Raw genomic sequence first — 21,610 nt, forward strand, 5'->3', positions numbered from 1 at the left:
AGGGGGAGGGGGGGGGTCATTATCACGCATAGATTGGTTAGTACATGCACTTGCTTGTTTAGGGATCCACTGCAACATCGACACGACAATTTGCATCAGGATCACCAGCGCTACTGACCGCCGCCCTTGCGCAGAGAGAAGAAGCGGAACGAAGGCTTGCGCTCTGGAGCGGCCCGTCCCGTCTCTCCCTCGGCATCGGCTTCGGCACCGCCGTCGTAACCGAGGCTACCCTCCTCGTCCACCGCAACCGAGCGCTTCTCAAAGTAGCGTGACGATAGCCACTGGCTGCTGCCGCCTTGGTTCGCCTCGAGAGAGTTGCCACGGTCGTTGTCGCCAACTGGAGCCCGGTTGAAGAGCTCCTCGGCACTGAGAAGGCCATTGGGGCCAGGAGGCGAGAGATCAAAGTTGGATCCCCCAGCGCCCTGGCTCTCCTTGAGGTTGGCAGCAATCTCGTCGAGGCCAGAGATGGAGCGGTTGCCGTTTCCAGACCAGCGCGCCTTGCCGCTGAGGAGCGGCCACTTGAGCGCACGCTTCTCAGACGCCGACGGGGCAAAGAGAGACTCGTACCCGCCCATGGCGAGGGGGAGTGAGTCGCTCGATCCCACGTTGGCGACGCCAGACGGGAAGAGGTTGAAGCCAGACGAGACGTTTTCAGACGAGGGCGAGCTCGAGAACCAGCGGCGCGAGTTGGGCAGCGCGTTGACGGTAGAGGTCGAGCCACCAGGGTGGTTGGGCGGAGTAACGTTCGGGAAGCGCGAGGTCGGGGTGACACGGCGGGCGCCCGTGACAGCACCGTCATCTGAGCGCTCGAAACCAGACGCGAAACCAGCCGACGTGGGCCAGCGGGGCGAGTCCTCGCCCGATTCCGAGCCAGAGTCACCACCGTTGGCGGGCGGGCCGGAACGGAGAGCATCGTGAATGGTCGACAGCAGGCCGTCATCGTCGTCGTCCTCGGCTTCAACCTCGGAGCCGGCACCCTCGAGCGGGGTAATGTCGCCCTCGAGCGAGCGCACCAGACCCTGGGGGAGCCAGTTGTCCATGAACTCGGAGGGAGACAGCACGCTGAGGGGCGAGCCTTGGTCCTCGGGTTCGCCGTGAGCAGCCGGAGGCGTGACCTTGCCTTGGGCGAGCGCGGCGAGAGATCTCGAGCCTGCGGTGCCCGGGCCAAAGTCTTCGAATCCAGCAATGTCGGCGGCAGCACCATGGCGGGCGTCGTTGAGGTTGCGGAAAGACGAGCTATTCGAGTTGCCGTGTGCAAGGTGACCATAGCCACTGGCAGCGGTTTGAACGGGGCGGGCCGTGTACGACTGGTCGACGTAAGGCATGCCAGCCTCGGCCATGTAGGCAGCGGCTTGCGAAGCCCACTGGTTGTCGGGCTTGTTCTGGCGCTGGCCGTGCATGTAGCCTTCGGAAGCGGCAGCCTCGTATGCGGCTGCCATGAGCATCATTTCCTCCTCTGGGGCCATCTTGCGCGAGTCTTCGAATGCAGCTTCGGCAGTCCTGAGCTTGTCCTCTGCCTCTCGCACTTGCTTTCCTAAAATGTCGTTTGTCGTTTCGAGCTCGGAGACTGTGATTTCCATCTCACCGAGCTCGGTAATCTTGTTGGTTACTGCCTCGCGTGTTTCCTTGACGTGAAGCGCGCCTTCTTCAATTACAATCTTGACGTGTTTGCCGCTGAGCTCCATGTTGCCTTTGAGGTCTTCTATTTCGGTGCGAGCAGCCGACATTTTGGACTGGAGCGCGTCACGGGCAGACTCTGCACTCCGGAGTCGCTTTTCCGACTCGCGGCGTGCAGCCTCTGCCTGGCGTTTCTGGTCTTCCAATGTCTTTGCCTTGGACTTGAGGTCCTGACGCTCGGCATCGTCCTCTTTGCGGCGTTGACGGAGCTCATCGACGGTCGATTGGAGATGGGCCTGGGCGGTCGCGACCGACTCGTCGTGGGCGGCAAGCTGTGACTGCAACTCGGCAAGCACGGCCTGGGCGGCAGACAACTCGGCCTTGAGGGCTGTAAGAACTGGCGATGAGATTTCAAACACTGGATCGGGGACCAGTGGGGGTGTCGGCGGGGTGGCGACCAGACTGACGATGGACCCGCGGCGAGAGCTGGCGCCCAGGTTACTGGGTGGCAGCGATGACGACTGCGAGTGGAGGGGCAGCAGGTCTGTGAGGTCCTTGCTCGACTCGCTCTTGAACAAGAGCTTGGGGACCAGGGCCGAGGGTCGGACGGCGGCTGTGCAAAATGCGTCAGCTTTAGGAGATCACATTGCACGGGCCTCGCGCGTGTCTGTGGGGTACGATCGAGGCTACTCACAAGGGGGAGACTCGTCTTTTGGGAGCACGGCGCGCATTTCCATGACGCCGGGCTTGTCCAAGATTGACGACTTTTTCCTCGCCTTGTCGCGACGCGACAGATGCAGGAGACGCCATGCCCACTGGAACGACGACGGCACTGGGCCGAGGACAAACCAGTGGCCCAGGACGCCGAGGTAGGAGATGGTTGGCTCTGGCGGGGGAGCGCCAGACGATTGTTTTGAGGGCCTCGCCGGGACCGGATCCGAGAGGAAGGCGGGAGGGCCTGGGGCCGCAGAAAAGGCGAGAGCAAAGAAGAAGTATGAGCGGTAGTTGAGCGATGGGGTTCGGAGCGTGATGGCGACGTGGTTTGCAAAGCGGAACGGAGCGATGGTCGGCGTGTCGGCACCGCTGCCAGAGGGCGAGGCGTTCCCCGACGAGTTTTCTCCAGCCGCTGCAGTCTCGGGCTCATCCGACGAGCGGATGTGCATAAGATGGCGGCGGAAGGCGAGCTCGGTGAGGTATGAGCGGAACGACGACTCTGTCGGCTTTGTGACGGCGACTGGGGACGGGTGTGAGCAAGATTTTTGTTTGCGCGTGCGCTACGCCGCGTAGTGCAGTGGCACGACTCGGGACTCACCCAGCACAAGCAAACAGGCAGCGGCGACGGCGTAGAAGAAGAGGCGCCAGACATCGGTGAGCGTGTCTGGCGACCAGGCTGGGCCGTGGACGAGCGAGCTCAGTCCGTTTGGGCCGAGCCCTCGCGCGTCGTCGCCATCGCCGCCGCCGTCAGCGCCGTTAAAGGCGCCGTTGACAGCGCTACCGCCGGTGAGGAGCGCGGCCACGGCGACGCGTGAGCGGTCGCGCAGCGCACTGAACCCTGTGCGGAGGAGCGAGGACGGCATCTGGGGCCGAGAGCAGCCGCTAGGCTAGCGGCTGGCGTGTTGTTGAGATGGCTGGGGCGGGTCGGCGTGGGTCGATAGACGGGTGTGCAGGGGCACGGAACGATCAGTGCAGATGCGGCGAGGTGCTGCTGCTGGGCATGGGCAGATGGTCGAGGGAGCCGAGGTGGGTTGGAGGGGGAGGGGCGAGAGGGAAGAAGACAAGCCAGACGCGTCGTGCTTGACGAGTTGTAGGCGGACGGTGCGGGGAGGGGAGGGGGACGGGGAGGGGAAGAGGAAGGGGGGAGGAAGAGGCCGAGTCTGTCGGTGTGTCGGATCTGCGTCGGTGATGCAGGTTGCGACTTGGGCGACGACGAGACGACGACGACAATGGGCTAGTGCGAGTCGAGAGGGTGATAAGAAAAGGTGTTGAAAGGTCGGGTCCGCTAGTCGTTGCACTCGTCGGTCGTCGACTGCAGCCCGCCTGCCTAGGATTTGAGTTTCAAAGCTGCCCGCGTTGTATTCACGCCGAGTCCAAAAGTAATTCAAAACCTGGCGCCTCTGCGATCATCACCTGCAGCCTGCCAGGGTGCGGGCCGCCGCCAGCCAGCCTAGACTCTCTGAACCCAGCGCCCAGCGCCCAGCAGCCACCGACGTCTGACCACGCGGGAGCATTTCCACGTGCTAAGGGTTGGAACGCCGTATAACTCCGGGGTGGTAGGGTGGACTCGCTCGCTACGGTGCCGTGGAGCAGATGCACTACTGCATAACATTCACACCCTAGCATGCAGGCAGCCTCGCGCCAGTCTCGTGACTAGAGCGTGCCAAGGGATGCATGCTTGCCCCGACGGCCCCCGCCCCTATGGACGAGACGAGCCGAGCTACGAAACGGCAGTCGACGGCCCAGCAGCCTGCGGCCTACAAATACTCGGGACCGCCGAGTGGCACATCTGTATGCCGCCGCCGCGTCGCCCGCCCGCCGGGCGCCGTGGTCTGCTCAGTGGCAAGTGCGACGACCTTGGGACCATCACGTACACGCCCGGCGCTAGCACGGCGGCTCCACCCTGCGTCGCCGTCGCGTCTGGCACCAACACACCGGCACAAGCGTCAGTGGCGCACCTCGCCGTCACTCCCGACGGAGGCGGAGCCGAGGCGAGGCGGAGGCGCAGAGGCACGGCCAGCACGGCGGCCAATGATGGCAGTGGCAAATGCATGGTTTTACAACGGTGTACAACTGTGGCGCGTGGCATCGGCTCTGTTCTGTGCACGCGGCTCGCCCCCCGGCTCCCACCTCACAACGTATGGCTTCTGGCAGGCTGCCGCAGCGGCGCGCCGCCCCGGCCCCCCACTGGCGCGCCGCGCGGCTGGCTCCCGGGGCCGAGGTAGTCGTGCCGGAAGCGCGTTTTCCACAGCTTTTCTGCGCGCTTCAGCCCCGCCTCGTCGCCGCGGTCGCGGTCGAGCGGGGCGCCAATCAGCCGGGCCGTCTCGGCGCGGTACCGCAGCCCGCGGAGCTGGTGTGTGCGCCACGCGATTTCGATATCCAACGTCGGTGGGAGGAACGGGTGCCCGTCGACCGCGGCCATTAGATCCAACCAGGCATCTGAACCGTCAGCCATCCGAAATTCCTCGGGTGCCCCGCGTCCCACACTCCCACTCCACTTACGATAGCGGACGATGCAGCGCTGAAACACGGCCGTGCCGCTCGCGCTGGCGCTGAAGCGCGGGTCAAACCACCCCTGCTGCTGCACGGTGGCGACGATGCGCGCCTGGCGCTGGACGGCGGCTGAAACGTCGGGGGGCGTCCAGCCCGTTATGGACGGCATTGTTCGCAGGTTCCCCGCGCCGGTTTGAGCCAGCAGCGCGGGCAGCGTGCCCGAGCGCACGGCCGCAGCAGCCTCGGCCAGGGGGAACGGCACGTCGTGCAGCGCCGCGTACGTGCCCTCGACGTCGTGCGCGTACTGCGCCGGGTTGAGCAGGTGCGCGTGCCAGCACATGAGAACGTCGAGCGGTGGGAGTTCGGTGGTGGCGAGGGGCGCAGCCGAGGGGGACAGCGGGCTGCTGCTGCCTGCTGTCGGGCTCACGGGCGAGTGGGAAGGCGGCGAGGACGACCCAGCGCGACCAGGCAGGATGGTCTGCGCCCAGCGCTCGTACTCGAACGCGGCGTGGTCTGCGACGCGGTGAAAGTCGGCGCCGGCAGCGGCGGCGAGGGCAGAGAACGCGCCGAACAGGGTGAGGTGGTCGCGGACTGTGGTGTGAGCTACCTCCCTCCTCGTCTCAAGGCCCAAGTCCCCCACTCACCCTGCTGCACGCTGACAAGCGGCCGCACGGCATACCCCCCGACCTGTATACTCCTAGGCAGCAGCGTCGCGGGGTCGTAGTCGCGGGGCGTGAGGTCGAGCACGCTGCGGTGCGCCTCCTTCGACGTGCTCCGCCACGGGCGGTGCTCCGGCGCCGAGGGGGACGCGGGGGAGGAGGACGGGGACGGCGAGCCGTCGCCGCTGTGCTTGCGGGCGAGGCCTGTTTTCAGGCGGTCGAGGAACATTGTGTGGCTCCGGGCGCCGGGTGGGTGAGGAGGGGCAGGGCAGTAGGGGCCGATATCTGGCGATCGTCGGATAAGGCGGTGAGATAACGGCGTCGGCGATGGCGGCGGCGGCGACGGTGACAAGATGTTGATGAACAAAGAAGAGCAGTGCACCACCCACCCTCGACGTACTCAGCAGACACACCTCGACGTACGTCCGCCAGAAACAGTAAGCCGCCTAGACTTTGCAGCAGCAGGTACAATCTGCAGTCCACCGTCCACGCGCGCGCGCCTCGGCCGGCCGGCCGGCTGCCCACCCACCGCCCGCAGCATGACCGACTGGCCGACCTACGCATCCCGATCTGTTACCTTGCGGCGAATGATCTGTAATCCGCCCCGGGCTCGGTTTATCCCCGCCCCTGCCCCCGCCGCCGGGCATGCGTAAGGCTTGCAAAGTTGCTTTGTAGGCAGGCCCAGACACACCGGATGCGGATCGTGCTGCTGCGACACGGCGGATACGGCTGCCGGCCTATCCATCCAAAAAGCGGAGCCACGACGCACCGCGTCCACATGGGCCTGCCAGCGCCGCCAGTGCCGCACAAGTCCCCGCCCACATGTCTATTTTCACGCGCAGGCACTGGCAGCTGATTGACTGACCCTGCAGTCGTGACAGAAACAACTACATCCCATTCAGTCGCGCTTGCCCGCGAGCAGTATAGCAGCGATGCAGCGCAGCGCGCTCGGCCGCATCACCCCGCCCACCCTGCACACCCAGCCCACGCTGATGACAAATGCAGAATGAACTATAGATGGCTACTATGATGATGATTGTATTTGCTGCAATTCGACAGCAGGTCGTGCGCCATCTTGGCCCGCCCGCAGCCATGCCTGCTCTAGCCGGCCCTAGCCGCGGCGCACGCACGCTCGCTCGCGCGGCTCGGTGCGGCGCCGTCCGTGACTGTCCGTGTAGCAACTGATGGCGACAGCGCCGTGGGGTCCGCGCTCACGACGCTGTGAGCGGTACCGACGTCGTCGTTGCCTCCACGCTAAGCCGCTGGCCCATCCCCCGACGTCCCTGACGTCCCCGACGTCCCCGACGTTCCCGACGTCCCCGACGTTCCCGACGCCGACCGCCTCGACCCCCGCGAGCCTCGTCGCTTCACATTCAGTGTGATAGGCCCGTCGCTCGGCGAGTTGGTGATGATAGGCTCGTCGTCGGTCGCGTGCAGCTCGGTCAGGTTGGCAGTGCTCAGACGGCGAATAAGCGGTCTCAAAGACCCCATCTCACCGCCGCCCGCCGACGACGACGGCGCGCGGCTTCTTCTGCCAGACACTGATCCCGCAGTGTACTCGCCGCTCGAGCCCGTGCCAATGGCCGTGCTGTTGGGCCCGGGAGCGTTCGGCCCAGATGCCGCAGTCATCGACAAGCCAGCCATGCCCAGACCGCCGCCGAAAAGGAACGACATGGATCTGCGGTGAGTGACCGAATGGCTCGACGAGCGGCGCGCAGAGCGCCCCATGGTCGATGCACCAGTGGGAGGGCCGGCCGCGCCGGCACTGTGCCCAAACGAGTCCTCCGAAATGCCAGTGACCGGTGTGTAGGGACTCGTGTCGCGCGAGCGTCTGGCAACAGGGCTCGTGTCGCGAGACCGGCGTGTAGTCGGCGGAAGCGCAGTGCGCCGCGGCCGTGGTGACCGGCCGGCCATGGCGGCGGCGCCAAGGGCCGTCCGAGTGCGGTCGGGAGAAAGGGTGAGTTCCTCCGACGCCACCGGCGACGAAACGAATGTAGAGTCGCCGTCGTCCGCGACGCCCGTGTTCAGAGCAGTCGGCACGGCCGTGCTCTCCCTCTCCTCACGCTCGGGCTCCTCGACCACCTCCTCCAGCTCGTCTCCGTGGTCGAGCTCCTCCTCGTCCTCGTCAAACTCGTCCTCGACAAAGCCCTCCTCCAGCTCTGCCAGGCCGCGGACCTCGGCGCGGTACTCGGCAATCTCGCGTGTGATGGCCTCCCTGAGTTCCTCGATAGTCTGCAGTGACTCGACCTGCTGCCACTTTTCGAATGGGAACTCGCACACAGGCTCGTCTGCAGGGTCATGGTACGCCCCCACATACGGGTGCTGAAGGGCGGTCGTGACGTCGAGACGCTCAGCGGGGTCAAAGGCCAGGAGCTTGCCAAGGAGGTCGACAGCGTCGGGCTCGGCGTCCGGTAGCACGTCCTCGAACGGAACACGCTCCTTCTTTGGTAACGAGCGCACATAGTTTGCGGCCTTCTCGCTGGCAATGCGGTCGAGGGTGGGGTCGTCAGGGGTGCCGAGCACGCCGAGGATGAGATTGAGCTGGTCGACGTAGTCCTTGCCCTTGAACATGGGCTTGCCGCCGAGTAGCTCGCCAAGGATACAGCCGATGGACCAGACGTCAATGGCGGTGGTGTAGCGGCGGTTGGAGAGCATGATCTCCGGCGCGCGGTACCATCGTGTGGCGACGTCTGGGAACTGTCAGCAAGGCGCCCACACACACGGCCACTCACACTCTGTCAACTTGAGCTCGTCATTCTGGCCGGCCTCCCCCTGTATTGGCACAAAGCCTCGGGCGAGACCAAAGTCACAGATTTTGAGCTCGCAGTCCGAGTTGACAAGGAGGTTACCGGGCTTGAGGTCGCGGTGAATGACGTTTGCCGAGTGAATGTACTGCCACAGGCGTTAGGCACAGCACCATACACGCCCTCGCCACACGCAACCCACCTTCATTCCACGGAGCAGCTGGTAGAGGAAGAACTGAATGTGCAGGTTGGACAGCGGCTGGCCCGAGCGGACAATCTGGTGCAGGTCGGCTGTGTCGCGGATCAGCACCACTTCTCACGCCACGCGTCAGCCATGCGCGTTACTCACCCTCCATAGGTTCCATGTAAAGGTAGCTGAAAGTCGCATCAGCGCCACCCACATTGTAAACACCCTTAATCCGTTTCCCATTCCCAAGCCAGTAGCAGCCCGTGGCTGGCGCCGGGCTCCTACCGTCATGGGCTTGGCAGTAGCCATGTCGGGGAAACGCCCGCCCGCGAGCACGGGGCGGCGCCGCTCACGAGCACGGGGTAGCGCCGAGCCGCGCCGAAACACAGACGGCCACACGACTCACATTTCATTGTACCCGTCCCAGACATTGTCGAGGTCGATCAAGCCCGTGAGATTTTCGTGCTCGCCAAAGTGCCTGAGCAGCGTAATCTCACGCAAAGCACGACGCGCCAGGATCGGCTTGTCGAACACACGCGTGATGCACTTTACAGCCACGGGCTCTCCACTGATAGAGTCCTGCACGCTGATGACGAGGCCGTACGCGCCCTGGCCGAGTGGTCTGAGCAGGCGCCAGCGGTCGGGCACATGGAACAGGTGCTGGAGCGTGTGCAGTGTGTGGTATCCTCTGTGTTGCGTCAGCCAGACTCGGGTACACGGGCTCAAGCACACTGCACGCACCTTGAGCCAAGCACCTTATCAGACAGCGGGTGCTCCTCGTCATTGTACTGCAGCTCCCTCCGGACTTCGTCACTTCCAGCACCGCGCTTGAGGGACGCCGCAGCAGCAGCCATCTTGCCCGCACCAGTGAGGGGGGTGCCCTGGGTCACCGGCGCCGTCAACGCGAGGTTGTTGATGCTCGTGCTGCTGGCCATTGTGCTGGGCTGCGTGCGGGCGCGGGACGGGGCGAGCGACGACCCGACGTCAGCGATATCGGGGACTGAGGTCGACGACGGCGCAGCCGCCGTGTCTCCCGATGTCTCCTCAGGCGGGGTGGGGACGGCGACGCTCGATGCCGTCGTGGCCGTCGTCAGGCCAGCGGTGGTGGCTGGGATCGAGGCCGACGAGGCCGATGTCCCGCCGTTTGACGACGAGGCTGCAGGCGCAACTGCCGCTGCCGCTGCCTGGGGGGGCATTGCAGCCGCCCGGCGGGGCAGGACAGTCTTGTGGGCTGGGCTGTCGGGTGACCTTGGTGGCGAGGGCGACTGGCCGTCTGCACGGACGAGGGAAGCATGGCGCGATGGGCTCGCGGGGGCGGGTGGCACGAGGGCCATCGTGGCCTGTGCTGCTGGGGGTGTAGGATGTCGTAGGAGGTTGTCGCCTTGTGCTTTGTGGTGCGATTGCGAGTGATGGGTGGTTGTAAAGGAAACTGGCGGAAAGGGAGGTGGGGCGGAAGGAGGACGAGGGAAGGAGGGATAGGGCCGGGTCGGGTTTGGTGGCGTTGCGTGTCGTGTGGGCGGTGACTGGTGACTGGTGACTGGCCGGCTGGGGCTTGGGCGGCGCACAGTGCAGGCAGGCAGTGATGCAAGAGGGCGAGAATGCAAGAGCAATGATAAACGTTGTTGCCAGTGGCGAGTTTGTGCAAAGTAGGACGACACACACTAGTCTTTAGCCAAGACAGTGCTGTAACCCAGTGAGTGGAATGCACCCGGGTGGTGTGTGGTGTGTGTGTTTTGATGCAAAGTTTGACTGGCTCAGTCTCACCTCACTCATCCGAACCGCCGCTTGGCTGATTTGACGACCACAAACTGCAGCCAGGCACAATACTGAGTGATGGTTGCAGTGCAGCGCCGCGCACCACCGCCGCGGGCATCCCAGCGCGGTCGATGGCAGGTTCAGGGATGCATACAGAAAGCAGGATCGACGGTTTACCTGTACTTGCAGGCCCCTTCAAACACCACGCAGGCAGGCAGCGAGTCTGCACCGGCGCTCGTCCGGCGTCACTCCGAGCAGCCAATCGTTGGTAATTTGTCGACAACATGTCGAGCTCAAGGCCCAAGTAAGCACAAGCACCACCACAACGAGCACATGCCGCCGGTGATCATCGTATCATGTACATCCAAAAACGTGCTTGCCCTGGCCGGAATGGCCCCTTATCCCGCGTGAGAAAGTGGTGCGCTCGATACGATAACACACCACGACCAACATGAGCCAGCCAAATCTCTATTCCCATTACCTAAAGCTAATATAGAGTTGCAACTAGAGATCTGCACTAGAGATGGCACCGAGGAATACGGCCAGCACCCAATCCCGCCTATTCCAGCCCTTGCCTACTACCCCTTACCCGGTTACTGACGTCGCTGTGCAGTGCAATTGCATCACCGCCACCACTCACACATTGACGGCCACGGGGATATCCACATCTGCACCGATAAGCCTCGCAAGATTTACCACCTGCATAGACTCGTACACTTGGCCACTGATATGACAATACCACTCTCAATGACCACCCATCTTGAAAAAAGAGACACTGGGAGCGGCCGCAGCAGACTCTCTAGACTCGCTGCTGCCTCGGCCACTCCACTCCGCACGCGGCACTCCGCCAGCGCGCTCAAAACTACGTCCAGCGGGATCCACCCACGCCGAACGCACACGCCGAACGCACACTCCGTCTAGCGTCTTGTGCCCAGAACAACCGGGCGGTTAAATGTACACCCCCGATCATTCTGGATAAAATGGGGCGCCCGCTTAAAACTCGTGGTTGAAGACGTCGTCGGGGTTGTTCGACTTCTTCTGCTGCTGCTGCTGTGGCTGCCGCTGGTCACGCTGGTCACGTGAGTCGATGCTGCTATTGTCGTCGTAGCTGCTGTTGCTTGGCTTCTTGCTGCGACCGGTGCTGTTCTTGCGACGACCGTAGTCGCGGCCCCATTCAGGAACGTCGTCGTCGGTCGCAGCGGATCCACCTGGAGGGTAGGAGCCATACGAGTCGTCGGTGGCGGACCGCGTACGCTCCCAGCGGTCACCGCTCTCCACCTGTTGCCGGCGCTTGGAGCGGCCATCACCAACAGCACCCTCAAAGTTGGCAGGGTAGTGCCAGTTGCGCTGGTTTGGAGCTTCGTCTGCGTCGTCGTCAGCCCGCGATCAGCGGCATGCGGCACTGTTCGGCACCACGCAACACGTGTGTGTGCCAATGCCAAGAAAACCTGTGCGCTCGCTATCACAGGGGCTGTGCCTGCCATCGCCGTACTCACCCTCTTCGTTGTAGTACTGCTCGTCCTCACGGTCCCAGAGGCCCTCGGTCTGGCGGCGCTGGTTCTGCTTCGTCCTGGCGGCATCCCAGTTGGGGCCCTCCTCGCCGTCGGCAAGCTCCTGTCCAACGAGGGTCGACTCGGGCAGACGCTCATCGTAGCGCTTTGACCATGCCGACTTCTGAGCACGGCGGGTCTGGTTGGAAGGGTCGACCAGTCCGTAACGGATCGCCCACTTGGGAGTACGTGCCCGGTTCGTGCTGCCGAGGGTCAGCTCCTGATGCGCTTGCGTGCTGCTCGCGTGCCTGCGTGGGCTACGTACTTGTTACGAATATTTTGGATGTAAAAGCTGCGCGTTAAGACTTGCTCCCTGTCAGACGAGCTCACTTGTGACCGTGGCCTGGGATGTCTTGGGAGGTTAGCACGAGCAACCAACAGAGCCACTGGGGTCCACTCACATCCGCAAAGAGTCAAAATCTTGAGTACGAGTCAGCATGAATGATTGGGACTGCCCGGAGCTTGCTTGGCAGCAGCGAGAGATGAAACCTACAATGTTGATGAAGAACTACGTGGCCGTCGTCGTCAGTGTTTACTCGGACGCGTCGAAGAGAAGGCACAAGCAACACTCACGTCTTTGCCGATACCGAAGCGGGCAGCGACGGCTGTGCAGTGTGTCAGTGACCAAGTCAAGTGTAGGGCCATGCTGTGTGCACTCACCAAGCGGTGGCAAGAGCCAACCGAGGAAGAAGAGGACGACCTGGAAGCCGTGGTGTTTCTTGGGCTTGAGCGAGACCTTGCCCTTGGGGAGGTAGTGGTTGTACGACATTGTGTCGTCGATGCCGCCAGCTACTCAGGCGTGGATGGGTGGTGGCGAGGGAGGAGGAAGGAGGTGATGGGGCGTTGCAAGCGGCGCAGTGGTGCGCGTTGATGCGTGTCGGCCGAGGCCTGGGTGGTGTTGAACTGGGCGGTGTGAATGCGACCTTGAACGATGCTCGTTGGGGTATGCGGAAGTCAGAGCGAATGAAAGTGGTGGTCGGAGAAGCCTGACTGCTGGGATGTGTGTGTATGAGATGAAGAGATGAAACGATGAAGAGATGAAGGAGAAGAATGTGTGCAAAGAGATGTGCAGGTGCAGGTAGATATGTGTGGGGTTGGGAAGGGACGGTATGCTGGGCGGGGGGCGACGCTGGCGCTGGCGCTGGCAGCAGCGAGTGAGGTGAGGGACCGGAGAGAGCCAAGCAAGGCGACGACGACGTCTGTAAGCGGCAGTGGCGCCGTAGGCGGCGCGACGGCGCGACGGCGGCGGCAGGCAGGCAGGCAGGCAGGCGGAGGCAACGCTGGCTGGCTGGCTGGCTGGCTCCAAGCGCCCATGCGAGTACAGCCCTCGCAGGTTCAGAATTCAGGTCCAGCTCGCGCGGTACTCGGCGGCACTAACGGGGGATTCGGCGGTGACCCATCCCTGTATTAGGAACCGAATACCGCAACGGGTCAACTGCAATTACGACTCTTTTCTAATACCGCGCACGCGTGGTAATAAAGGCTATACACGGCTACAGTTGGTGTCAGCATTTGATCCCGGGTGACTCTTGTGCTTTGGAGACCCCGCAATCCAGAACTTGTTACTCCTTGATCAGATTTGCTGCGTCGAGAGCAAGGAGGAGCAAAGGCAAGGAGGCCCAGAGTGTGCATGATCAAGCTGCGAGTGGCGCACAAGTGTGGGCGGCGGCGGCGCAGTGATGAGTGACCTGACAGACATGAGAGGGCGCACGTGAATCGTCTGGGCGTGGTTGTGGCCAAGTGGTGGGGGCGCTCGGTGCGCAGAGCGCACAGACCTCGTTGCTCGCAAACGCCGAGCGGGTCGCCAGCCAGCCAGTTGTTATCGCCCTGACCGCCGCTGTCCGTTTTAGCAACACTGCCTGGCTCGCGACTCGCGACTCGCTCCTCCCTCCCCCCACCCCCGGTGGTGGTCATGCCGCCTAATGCGCAGCCTGTCATTTGCCGCACCGCTTGGCTTGACGGCGCCCCCACAGTCTGCCCCGAGGCTCGCCCCTCGTCCTCGGCGTCGCCCCTCATACACTGCCCTGGGTCTGTGATCTATCCTGCACTCGCCCTCCTGACTGTACGCTGTTTTCGTCACGTCTTGCTCCCTCCACCGCCTTGGACCAGGCCAGACACTCACAGCCTCGGTCACCCTCTGCATGTTGGTTCATTGACCGTGCAGCCAGCCAGCAGAGATCTCGCCCATTCTCCGCACCCCTTCGCACACCCTGTGCACGCTCATGTCCGCTCTCTCACTCGTGCCACTTGTTAATTAACATCCTGATACCTGAGCTCCCCATACCTCTCCCTGCTTGGGATTTCAACGACGGCACTCGCTCGAAAGGAATTGCTCGACCTCCAGCAAAGACAAGACCGCTTCTCTGTGCACCAGGGGGAAGAAGTCTGACTGTACCGACGCCCTACAGTTGCCGCAGGTTCTGCAAGTTCATAGCCCTCGCCCTCGCCACATCATCTGGGCGCAATACATATACCCCACGTCGCTCCCTTCCCCTCGCAGCCGGAAATGTACCCCCAGCCGTACCGCCAGCTTAGCAACCACGACTACGACATGGCCGACCTGGCACTCTCGCCGGCGGAGGGAAGACCGAGGGACCTGAGACACAACAGCTCGTTCAAGTCGACCTTCTCGCGGTTCTCTCGCAGTTCAGGCGCGTCGGGACTCTCGAACGCTGGGAGCGGGGTGAGGAGCCTCACCCGCGCGGAGGGGGCGTACTTGATCATCGGTGGGTATGGTTTCGCAGCAGCGAGGCTTACCATGCAGCGGTGGTGGAGGCGGTCATTGTCTCGGCCATCGCCTTCACCGTCTTCGCCCTGGTGGAGGTGGGTGGCGTCCAAGGTGGCAATACTGACTCTAGGCTCGCGTCACGGTGCAGAATGCCAAGGTTCGGACAGTCCCAGTCTACCTCGTCATCTTCATCCTTGCACGGTAAGTCGGGGCTCGCGACTCGAACAGGCGGGATCTGATCGTTCTCAGGTTGTTCTCATGCGTGTACTCGTTTGACGCCCTGGGTGGACGGAACGTTGTCCAAGTACGCCCACTGTCTGAGCCCCCCTGACACCCAGCTCTGCCTGCACATCTTCTTCCAGGTGTGCATGCTCACGTACGCCATCCTTGAGATCCCACAGACACGGAATGCGTTCAAAGATCTTGATCTTCAAGACGGGTGCGTCCTTCGGGACGGGAAACTCGTGAGTGTGGCAGAAGCTGCGGTTGCTGACTCTCAGGACTGCCTCGGCCCAGGATCTCTCTACAGCCTGCTCGAGAAGCTCATGATCGTCCCACCTATCGTTATCGGACTGGCCACCATCGCCTACGTATTCCTCGCTCGGCACCTCTACTTCCAGTTCGGATGGGCCCAGTTCAAGCTCGTGAATGCGTCGCTCGAGCTCAAGAAGCTGCACCGCACCTATCAGATGCAGGTGTCGCTTCTCAAGCTTGTTGCCTACTTCGCAACATCGTTCTGCATTGCGGTGAGTTGACGATTGTCGACGCGCTGACTCCCAGTACCTCATTCTGATCACATCGGCGAATCCTTCGAGCCCCGAATTGCAGGTGACAAACGCCTGTTAGACGCTGACCTGTGCAGCATCATCACGATCATCGCTCTTCCTCTCTCGCTCGTCGCCCTGGGCGTGTGTGGCTGGGCATTGAAGAATGAGAGGCTGATGTGAGTGAGGAGGGCGTCAGTAGGCCTGACACACCCAGACCAATGGCCACCTGCCTCGTTCTCATGCTCGGTGCCCAGGGATACTTTGTGTACAAGCTGGCCAGTCTGTGGATGCCCAAGACGGCTGGCCTGTACAAGAACACGAAGATTACGATGGCTGTGTTCTGTGAGTTGTCGAGTGTGCTGGCAACTGATGACCGCAGCTGTGTTCAGCGTTCTTATCTTCGCCATCACGTTCATCAACGGGTGCATCTGTATCAACAACTTTGGCCGGGGGCTCAAGGCTGCTCACGGTGCGTTGGGACGGGGGCAGCAGATGTCGATCGCTACTTACGTTCACAGCGGACCCGGAGAAGAACGTGGGGCTTGGTTTTGGCGGCAAACTGAAGTCGCCAATCGATGGCCCTCGCGACGAGGTCGCATACAACAAGCTCGTGATAGAATGAGCACGGGGAGCGAGCAGGGGGGGGGGGGGGGCTCTGAGATTGCCACAGTACACGGACGTTGGCCGCACTTCGCCGAGGGATACCATAGACCATAGCGACAGCCATGCATTTGTATAATACGGGCAAGGGAGGGTGGAGTGGCACAGCAGGGAGGGTATTGTACAACCAAGAGGCACGGGTCGTCACAGAAGCGTGAGGTTGGTTCGTAAGGGACAGGTGGCGGCGGGGGGTGGGTCGCCTTTTGTTGTGGGCGATGGGGTGCGAGGGTTGCCGACGGACGCGACGCATTTGGCAAGCACAAGAGGGACCGGCGTGCGGGGGCGAGCAAGGATAACGGGCGACGCAGCACAAGTGCAGTGCGTGCACAACTCTCGCGATCCGACCGCGGACCAAACAAACGAGGCGGAAGTCAAGCCGAGGTCCAGCCCGAGAGATCCTCTGCACGCACCCAGTCCCAGCCGCCCTCGATCCTACGGTGCTTTGTGAGCAGTGCGCGCTTCTTGGGCGGGTGCTCGAGCCCACTGGCCGAGGTGCAGGCCAGCGCGGGGCCCGCGAGGAACTCGAGCGCCGACAGCGTCGTCGCGGTCGCCGTGCTCTCTGTCGCCGTCTCGTGGCTCTCGTCGCTGCCTACACGCGCCGTCTCGACGCTGCCGCGCTTGTCGTCCTCGAAGAGGTGGTACAGCTCTTCCTCGAGGCACGCGAGCCCCGCAGACGGGGGGAACGAGCGCGGCCGGGGCCGCTGCTCGCGCGCGGGCCTTGCCTCGCGCAGGCTGGCGTGCCGCTCGACGCCGGGGCGCGCGTCCCGGTCGTACGCCTTGAAGCGGGCCGACGCGCGCCGGCTCGGCGTGCGCGCGCGTCGGGGAAGCGGCCTCCCGTCCAGCGGGCGCGGGTGCGAGATTACGAGCGTCCGCGTGCTCTGTACTGGGCTCGGCGGCGGCGCCGAGGAGCCGAGGGAGGCACGCCGACGCAGCCGCAGGCGGAGGTACGGGAGCGAGAAGACGGCGCCCATGGTGAGCGGGCGCCGGGGCCGGGTGGTGGTGCTGCTGTGGTTATGGGTGGGGGTGGGAGTCGCGTCGCGTGTTTGGGTCGGTCGTGAAAGAGTGTGGTGTAACGATAACATGGGTGGCCATTCGGGCTCAAGTGACCTGCCAGCCACAGCGCGCACGTCCGTGTCTGGGCTCTGAGGGTGGGTGGGTTGGGTTTGGTTCGCCGCGATCGAGAGGGGGCGGGGCGACAGCGACCGATCGATTGCTTCTGGCGGCGGCGCGGCGTGCGTCGACGAGGCAACAGCATGCATGCCCGAGACGTCGCGGCGAGACTAGAAGCGATCGTGCAGCGACGCCTTGCAGTGACACCTTTGTAAACAAACCGGCAACCGTACCCGACCGCAGGAGGGGGAGGGAGGGAGGGAGGGGGTGCCTGAGTGACCGGTGCCAGCGGCTGGACGCTCATAGTGCAGCCGCTTTTGCCGGACTTCATCGTCGGGCGTATGGTGTAGCGGTTGCATTTCTCATTTGCAGTATCGACTTCATTGAGACGGTCCAGGGTTCAAACCCCTGTGCGTCCACGAACGGTTGAAAATGACCAATGTTTTTGGGTGTTTCTACGGTGGCCTTGCGAAGCAGGGGCGCAGGCGAGGGGCGCAGAGCGGCGTCACCGCTGCTGCCGAGCTGCTGATCTGCACGCGCCGCCCACTGCGGCGAGTGTCTGCACGCCCACGCGCGGAGCCAAATCGCCGACACTCGCCACCCAAATGTCAAACGTCGGCGCGCAACAACAACGCTCCGCTCCATTACTCATCTCACGACCTCCACCGCCCAGATGGAGGCCGACACCGACGAGCGCAGGCCGCGGCACAGGGGCCTCGGCTTCTTCCCGGACGCCGTCGTGATCCGGGACGCCAACCCCGGCTGGCGGGCGGCCCAGCAGCCCGCCGACGCGTGGACGCAGTGGAAGGCGTGGCACACCAACAGCTCGGGGCACGGCGGGCAGACGCGCGCGCCGCCGGTGTTCGTGCGCGCCGAGAAGGAATACGACGAGCTCGGGCGCAGCGTCGCCGACGGGTTTGGCGTCGACGTCGACGACGGAGCGGAAGGCGTGGACGAGACCGAGGGCAAGGAGAAGGGGAGCGACGTGGCCGACTGGTATCGCTCGTTGTCGCGCGCGAGCGGCGGCTCGACGCCGAGGCCGGGCGGGAGTCCCAAGCCCGAGGTGGCGCCCAAGCCCGACGCTGTTCCCCCCCTCGAGCCGCCAGAACCGGCCACGACGACGACGACGGCGCCGCCAGCCGTCGCGGAAACTGCACCAGCCCCCGCCCCCGCCCCGCTCCGCGTCCACCGCTCCGAGTGGTTCATCCGGCGCGCGCTCGCGTCGAAAGCGGCGTCGGCGGCGCCAGCTCCCGCACCACCGCCCCGCTCGTCGATCGGCGCACTGCTCAACATCGACGCCGCGAGGCCGCCGCCCAAGCCCAGGCCAGTGTACGCCCTCGGGCCCGAGAACGCGGGGTACGGGCGGCTCGCGGCGCTTGGTTGGGGTGGGGGTGGGCTGGGCCGCGTCGTGGGCGACGCGCCGCCGGCGGAGAGGAGGAAGGACGACGCGCCGGCGGAGAGGAAGAGGGCCGTCGTCGAACCCGACGGCACGGTCGACCTCACGGCCGACTCGGACTCTGAATCGGACTCGGACGTCCCCTCCGAGCCCGAGCCGCCCTCCGGGCCCGGCCGGACCACGCCCATCGCGACCGCGCTCAAGCTCGACCGCGCGGGCTTGGGCCGCAGAGCACCGCCGCCAAAAGTCACGCACACGCCCGCCGAGATCGAGGCGGCGCAGCGCCGTGCCCGGCGGCACAAGGCGCCCGCGGCGGAGCCGGGCAAGAAGCAGAAGGTCAAGTGGGCGCAGCGTGAGCGCCAGGAGCGGGAGAGCAGGAAGCGTATTGCGGCGCTGCTCAACGCGTAGGCTCGGGGGGCAGGCAGCAGTCTCCGCAACGCCGACAACACGCAACGCCGACACCACGACCACAACCCCCACACCTCCATTCATTGTACACCACAGGCATCACCAACCTCAATTCATTGCATTGTTGTTTCCACTACTAGTTTCTACTCGCTCACCCGGCTTGGCTCACGGCTCATACTCAAAGTCAAACTGCACACCAAACGTGTCGCCGTCCGTGTACGCCGTCGTGTCGTTGAAGCCAAAGCCCTGTCGGTGGCCGAGCAGCCACTCGAGGTGCATGACGGCGGCGCGGCCCTGGCCCTCGGGCACCGCGTGGCCCGCGCCGTCCTGGTGGACCCACGCAAGGCCGCGCTCCTGGCCCCACGTGCCCATGGGCCCCTGGCCGCCCGTGACAAAGTTGGGCGGGTATGAGGGGGAGACGATATGCTGGTAAGCGCGTTCGAGCATATGGACGTAGAACGTGCTGTTGGGGCGCGACTGGAACCCGAGCTGCCCGCCCCACGTCGTGTTCTGCAGCGCGAGGAGGATGCCCTCGGGAGCCATGTTGAAGTCGAGGTCGCCCCCGACGAGGAGCACGCGGCCCGTGCCGTCGATGGACTGGGGCAGGGCCGCCTGAATCGCGGGCGGCGAGTCGTCGGGGTACCCGCCTGGCCTTCCCGTCCCGATGAGCGCGTCGCGCACGCACATTGTGAAGCGTTTCGACGTGGGCGCGTTCAGCGCCTTGACGACGTCTGGACGCTCAAAGTACAGCGTGTAGCCGAGGGTCTCGGAGGGGACGAACATGCGGCCGAAGATGCCGAACACGAGGTCGTCGGGGGCCGGGCACAGATGGTTGATGCCGTTGGGGTCGTCGCACGGGTTGACCTTGAGGGCCGTGCTCCATGTGTTGGGGAACATCGAACAGTCCTGGCGGAACTCGAGCTGCGGCTGCACCCCGGCGGGCGGGAAGGCCATGTACTTGTCATAGTACTCTGTCCAGCCGCAGCGCGCCGCCTTTGCGCGCAGCGCGTCCATCTTCTCATCCGTGAAGCCAAAGTAGCGGCGGCGTCCCTCGATGAAGGGCAGCGCGGGGATGTCGTCGTGCTGCACCGGATAGTCGCCAACCACGCCCGAGTAGACGAGGTTGCCGCGCACGTCGTACGTGCTCTTGTCGGTTGCTGAGCGGGCGAAGAACTCGCTCGTAATGTACGACACCCACTGCCCGCCATAGCTCTCGCCCGTGACGAAGATCTTGTAGTTGCGGATGCCGAACGTCTTTGAGAACTGGCCGAACCAGTCAGCGAACTGGGTCGCGACCTCGGCCGCCGAGCGCGCCGTCGGCGTGCCCGTGCTGAAGCCGGTCCCGACGGGCTGGTCGACGAAGAGCACGTTGGTGAGGTTGGCCCAGCTGTACGGGTTTGGCCGGGGCCGCGCCTGGCCGGCCGCCCACATCATGGGCCCGATCTCGCGCACAAAGCCGAAGAGGGAGGAGCAGCCGGGCCCGCCGTTGAGCCAGATGGTCAGCTCGTCGACCGGCGGCCCGTCGCGCGGCTTGAACACGAAGAAGAGGGTGTTGTTCGGGTTGCCGGGGTCGATGGGAATGTTGCCAGAGTACATCTCGCCGAGGTCCCAGTTGACGTCGGGGAGGGGGGCGGTGAGGAAGTCTGCGGGCGTCAGCGAGCGGAGCGAGCGGAGCGAGCCAGCGAGCAGGCAAGTGCCACACGCCGCGCCACGAACCCTTTGTACACTCATGGTAGTACCTATACCCGGTGGTATTGACCGGCGTCTCCGGCCTGGGCTTGCACTTGCCGCCGTGGCCGTGGCCATGGCCGTGGCCCTTGCCGCCGTGGCCCTTGCCCTTGCCGCCGTACCCGCGGCGCGCGAGCACACCCGCCGCAGCCGCCTCGTTCTCCGCGACGCTCGGCCACGACGCCAGCGGGTTGGTCGGGAAGGCGTAGGGCGCGGTGTTGGCCGTGTCTTGCGCGAGTGTGGGCGCGAGCGAGGCGAGGGCCAGCGCGCCGAGGAGGGCGAGGGGTTTCATTGTGCTAAACGAGTGTGGGTAATGAGTGTGGGTAACGAGTATGGGTAACGAGCGTGGTAGGGAGCGCGTCTCCTTCCTGCCACCCAGTCCACCCCGCCCGTTCTTATACGCCCACGCCCGCCCACCTCGAGGCTCATCCCCCACCCCGTCTGCGCAAATACGCGGCGCGGCGGCGCCACCCTCGCCGCGTCGAGCAAGGTTGGCACACTGCGGGTTGGCACACTGCGCGGTAGCCCGCGGACTGGACGTCGCAAACACCTCGGCCTGACCCCCGCGGCAGACGGCCCCCTGCCACTGCGACGCACCCGCGCGGCCCAACTCTAACTGGGGCGGTAGTTGCCGATCGCGCGTCGCTTGGCGCGCCTGACTTTGTCGCTCGGCCTCCGCTCGGCCTCCACCCGCGCACACGGCACACATTCCCCGCCGATCTCGCGCGCCGCGTTTGCCTTTTCTGGAACAGAGTTTACCCATGTTTGGTACTCGTTCCCGTCTGCTTGGCGCTGGTGACTGTCCGCTGCGCACATCGGCGCGCGAGTAAGGTTGCTTCCGAGTTCCGATGGATTGCAGCTACCGCAACAGACGGATGGGTACGAGTCGACTCCCGGAACGGTACCGAGTCTCTGGCGGCTGCGGCGCGCGTCGCGTCGCGCACCCAAGGTCAACAACTGGACGGACGTACCCCCAGCCGCCCGCCTTTGCGCGCGCGAGCAGCAACACATGGCTCCCGCCCGGCTCACTCCCCCCCCCCGCGCTCACTCGCTGCGCTCGTTCGCGCTCGCTCGCTCCAGTCATGTGCAGATGC

The 21,610-nt window shown here is 64.4% G+C and overlaps 9 protein-coding genes and 1 non-coding gene across 10 annotated transcripts; 4 read left to right on the forward strand and 6 right to left on the reverse strand.

Annotated features, from left to right (window-relative positions):
* Positions 1-110: 110 nt before the first annotated feature.
* Q8F55_000512 (uncharacterized protein) lies at positions 111-3,194 on the reverse strand (the record flags this gene model as incomplete). The annotated part of the gene is made up of 3 exons (XM_069349165.1): positions 111-2,230; positions 2,312-2,851; positions 2,930-3,194. The coding sequence occupies 3 exons, from the start codon at positions 3,192-3,194 to the stop codon at positions 111-113; spliced, it is 2,925 nt and encodes a 974-aa protein (XP_069212709.1).
* A 1,268-nt stretch (positions 3,195-4,462) lies between these two features.
* Q8F55_000513 (uncharacterized protein) lies at positions 4,463-5,712 on the reverse strand (the record flags this gene model as incomplete). The annotated part of the gene is made up of 3 exons (XM_069349166.1): positions 4,463-4,770; positions 4,834-5,415; positions 5,469-5,712. 3 exons carry the CDS (start codon positions 5,710-5,712, stop codon positions 4,463-4,465), a joined length of 1,134 nt encoding a protein of 377 aa, XP_069212710.1.
* Positions 5,713-6,737: 1,025 nt separating this feature from the next.
* Q8F55_000514 (uncharacterized protein) lies at positions 6,738-9,748 on the reverse strand (the record flags this gene model as incomplete). The annotated part of the gene is made up of 6 exons (XM_069349167.1): positions 6,738-8,173; positions 8,216-8,375; positions 8,430-8,518; positions 8,577-8,602; positions 8,821-9,102; positions 9,156-9,748. 6 exons carry the CDS (start codon positions 9,746-9,748, stop codon positions 6,738-6,740), a joined length of 2,586 nt encoding a protein of 861 aa, XP_069212711.1.
* Positions 9,749-11,162: 1,414 nt separating this feature from the next.
* On the reverse strand, positions 11,163-12,488 carry Q8F55_000515 (uncharacterized protein; the record flags this gene model as incomplete). Its single annotated transcript, XM_069349168.1, has 7 exons — positions 11,163-11,533; positions 11,666-11,922; positions 11,985-12,011; positions 12,050-12,071; positions 12,121-12,139; positions 12,293-12,324; positions 12,380-12,488. 7 exons carry the CDS (start codon positions 12,486-12,488, stop codon positions 11,163-11,165), a joined length of 837 nt encoding a protein of 278 aa, XP_069212712.1.
* A 1,737-nt stretch (positions 12,489-14,225) lies between these two features.
* Positions 14,226-15,293, forward strand: Q8F55_000516 (uncharacterized protein; the record flags this gene model as incomplete). The annotated part of the gene is made up of 7 exons (XM_069349169.1): positions 14,226-14,445; positions 14,484-14,542; positions 14,596-14,648; positions 14,697-14,751; positions 14,786-14,911; positions 14,948-15,193; positions 15,228-15,293. The coding sequence occupies 7 exons, from the start codon at positions 14,226-14,228 to the stop codon at positions 15,291-15,293; spliced, it is 825 nt and encodes a 274-aa protein (XP_069212713.1).
* Positions 15,294-15,432: 139 nt separating this feature from the next.
* On the forward strand, positions 15,433-15,836 carry Q8F55_000517 (uncharacterized protein; the record flags this gene model as incomplete). The annotated part of the gene is made up of 3 exons (XM_069349170.1): positions 15,433-15,556; positions 15,594-15,683; positions 15,733-15,836. 3 exons carry the CDS (start codon positions 15,433-15,435, stop codon positions 15,834-15,836), a joined length of 318 nt encoding a protein of 105 aa, XP_069212714.1.
* A 409-nt stretch (positions 15,837-16,245) lies between these two features.
* Positions 16,246-16,845, reverse strand: Q8F55_000518 (uncharacterized protein; the record flags this gene model as incomplete). Its single annotated transcript, XM_069349171.1, has 1 exon — positions 16,246-16,845. The coding sequence occupies one exon, from the start codon at positions 16,843-16,845 to the stop codon at positions 16,246-16,248; it is 600 nt and encodes a 199-aa protein (XP_069212715.1).
* Positions 16,846-17,319: 474 nt separating this feature from the next.
* On the forward strand, positions 17,320-17,403 carry Q8F55_000519. The gene has a single exon. It is a non-coding gene; the product is annotated as a tRNA-Ala (tRNA).
* Positions 17,404-17,657: 254 nt separating this feature from the next.
* Q8F55_000520 (uncharacterized protein) lies at positions 17,658-18,788 on the forward strand (the record flags this gene model as incomplete). Its single annotated transcript, XM_069349172.1, has 1 exon — positions 17,658-18,788. One exon carries the CDS (start codon positions 17,658-17,660, stop codon positions 18,786-18,788), a length of 1,131 nt encoding a protein of 376 aa, XP_069212716.1.
* A 165-nt stretch (positions 18,789-18,953) lies between these two features.
* Positions 18,954-20,808, reverse strand: Q8F55_000521 (uncharacterized protein; the record flags this gene model as incomplete). Its single annotated transcript, XM_069349173.1, has 2 exons — positions 18,954-20,431; positions 20,505-20,808. The coding sequence occupies 2 exons, from the start codon at positions 20,806-20,808 to the stop codon at positions 18,954-18,956; spliced, it is 1,782 nt and encodes a 593-aa protein (XP_069212717.1).
* Positions 20,809-21,610: the final 802 nt, after the last annotated feature.

This window comes from Vanrija albida, assembly GCF_041260175.1.
Source record: "Vanrija albida strain AlHP1 chromosome Unknown contig_1, whole genome shotgun sequence".
Taxonomy (NCBI): Eukaryota; Fungi; Basidiomycota; class Tremellomycetes; order Trichosporonales; family Trichosporonaceae; genus Vanrija; species Vanrija albida.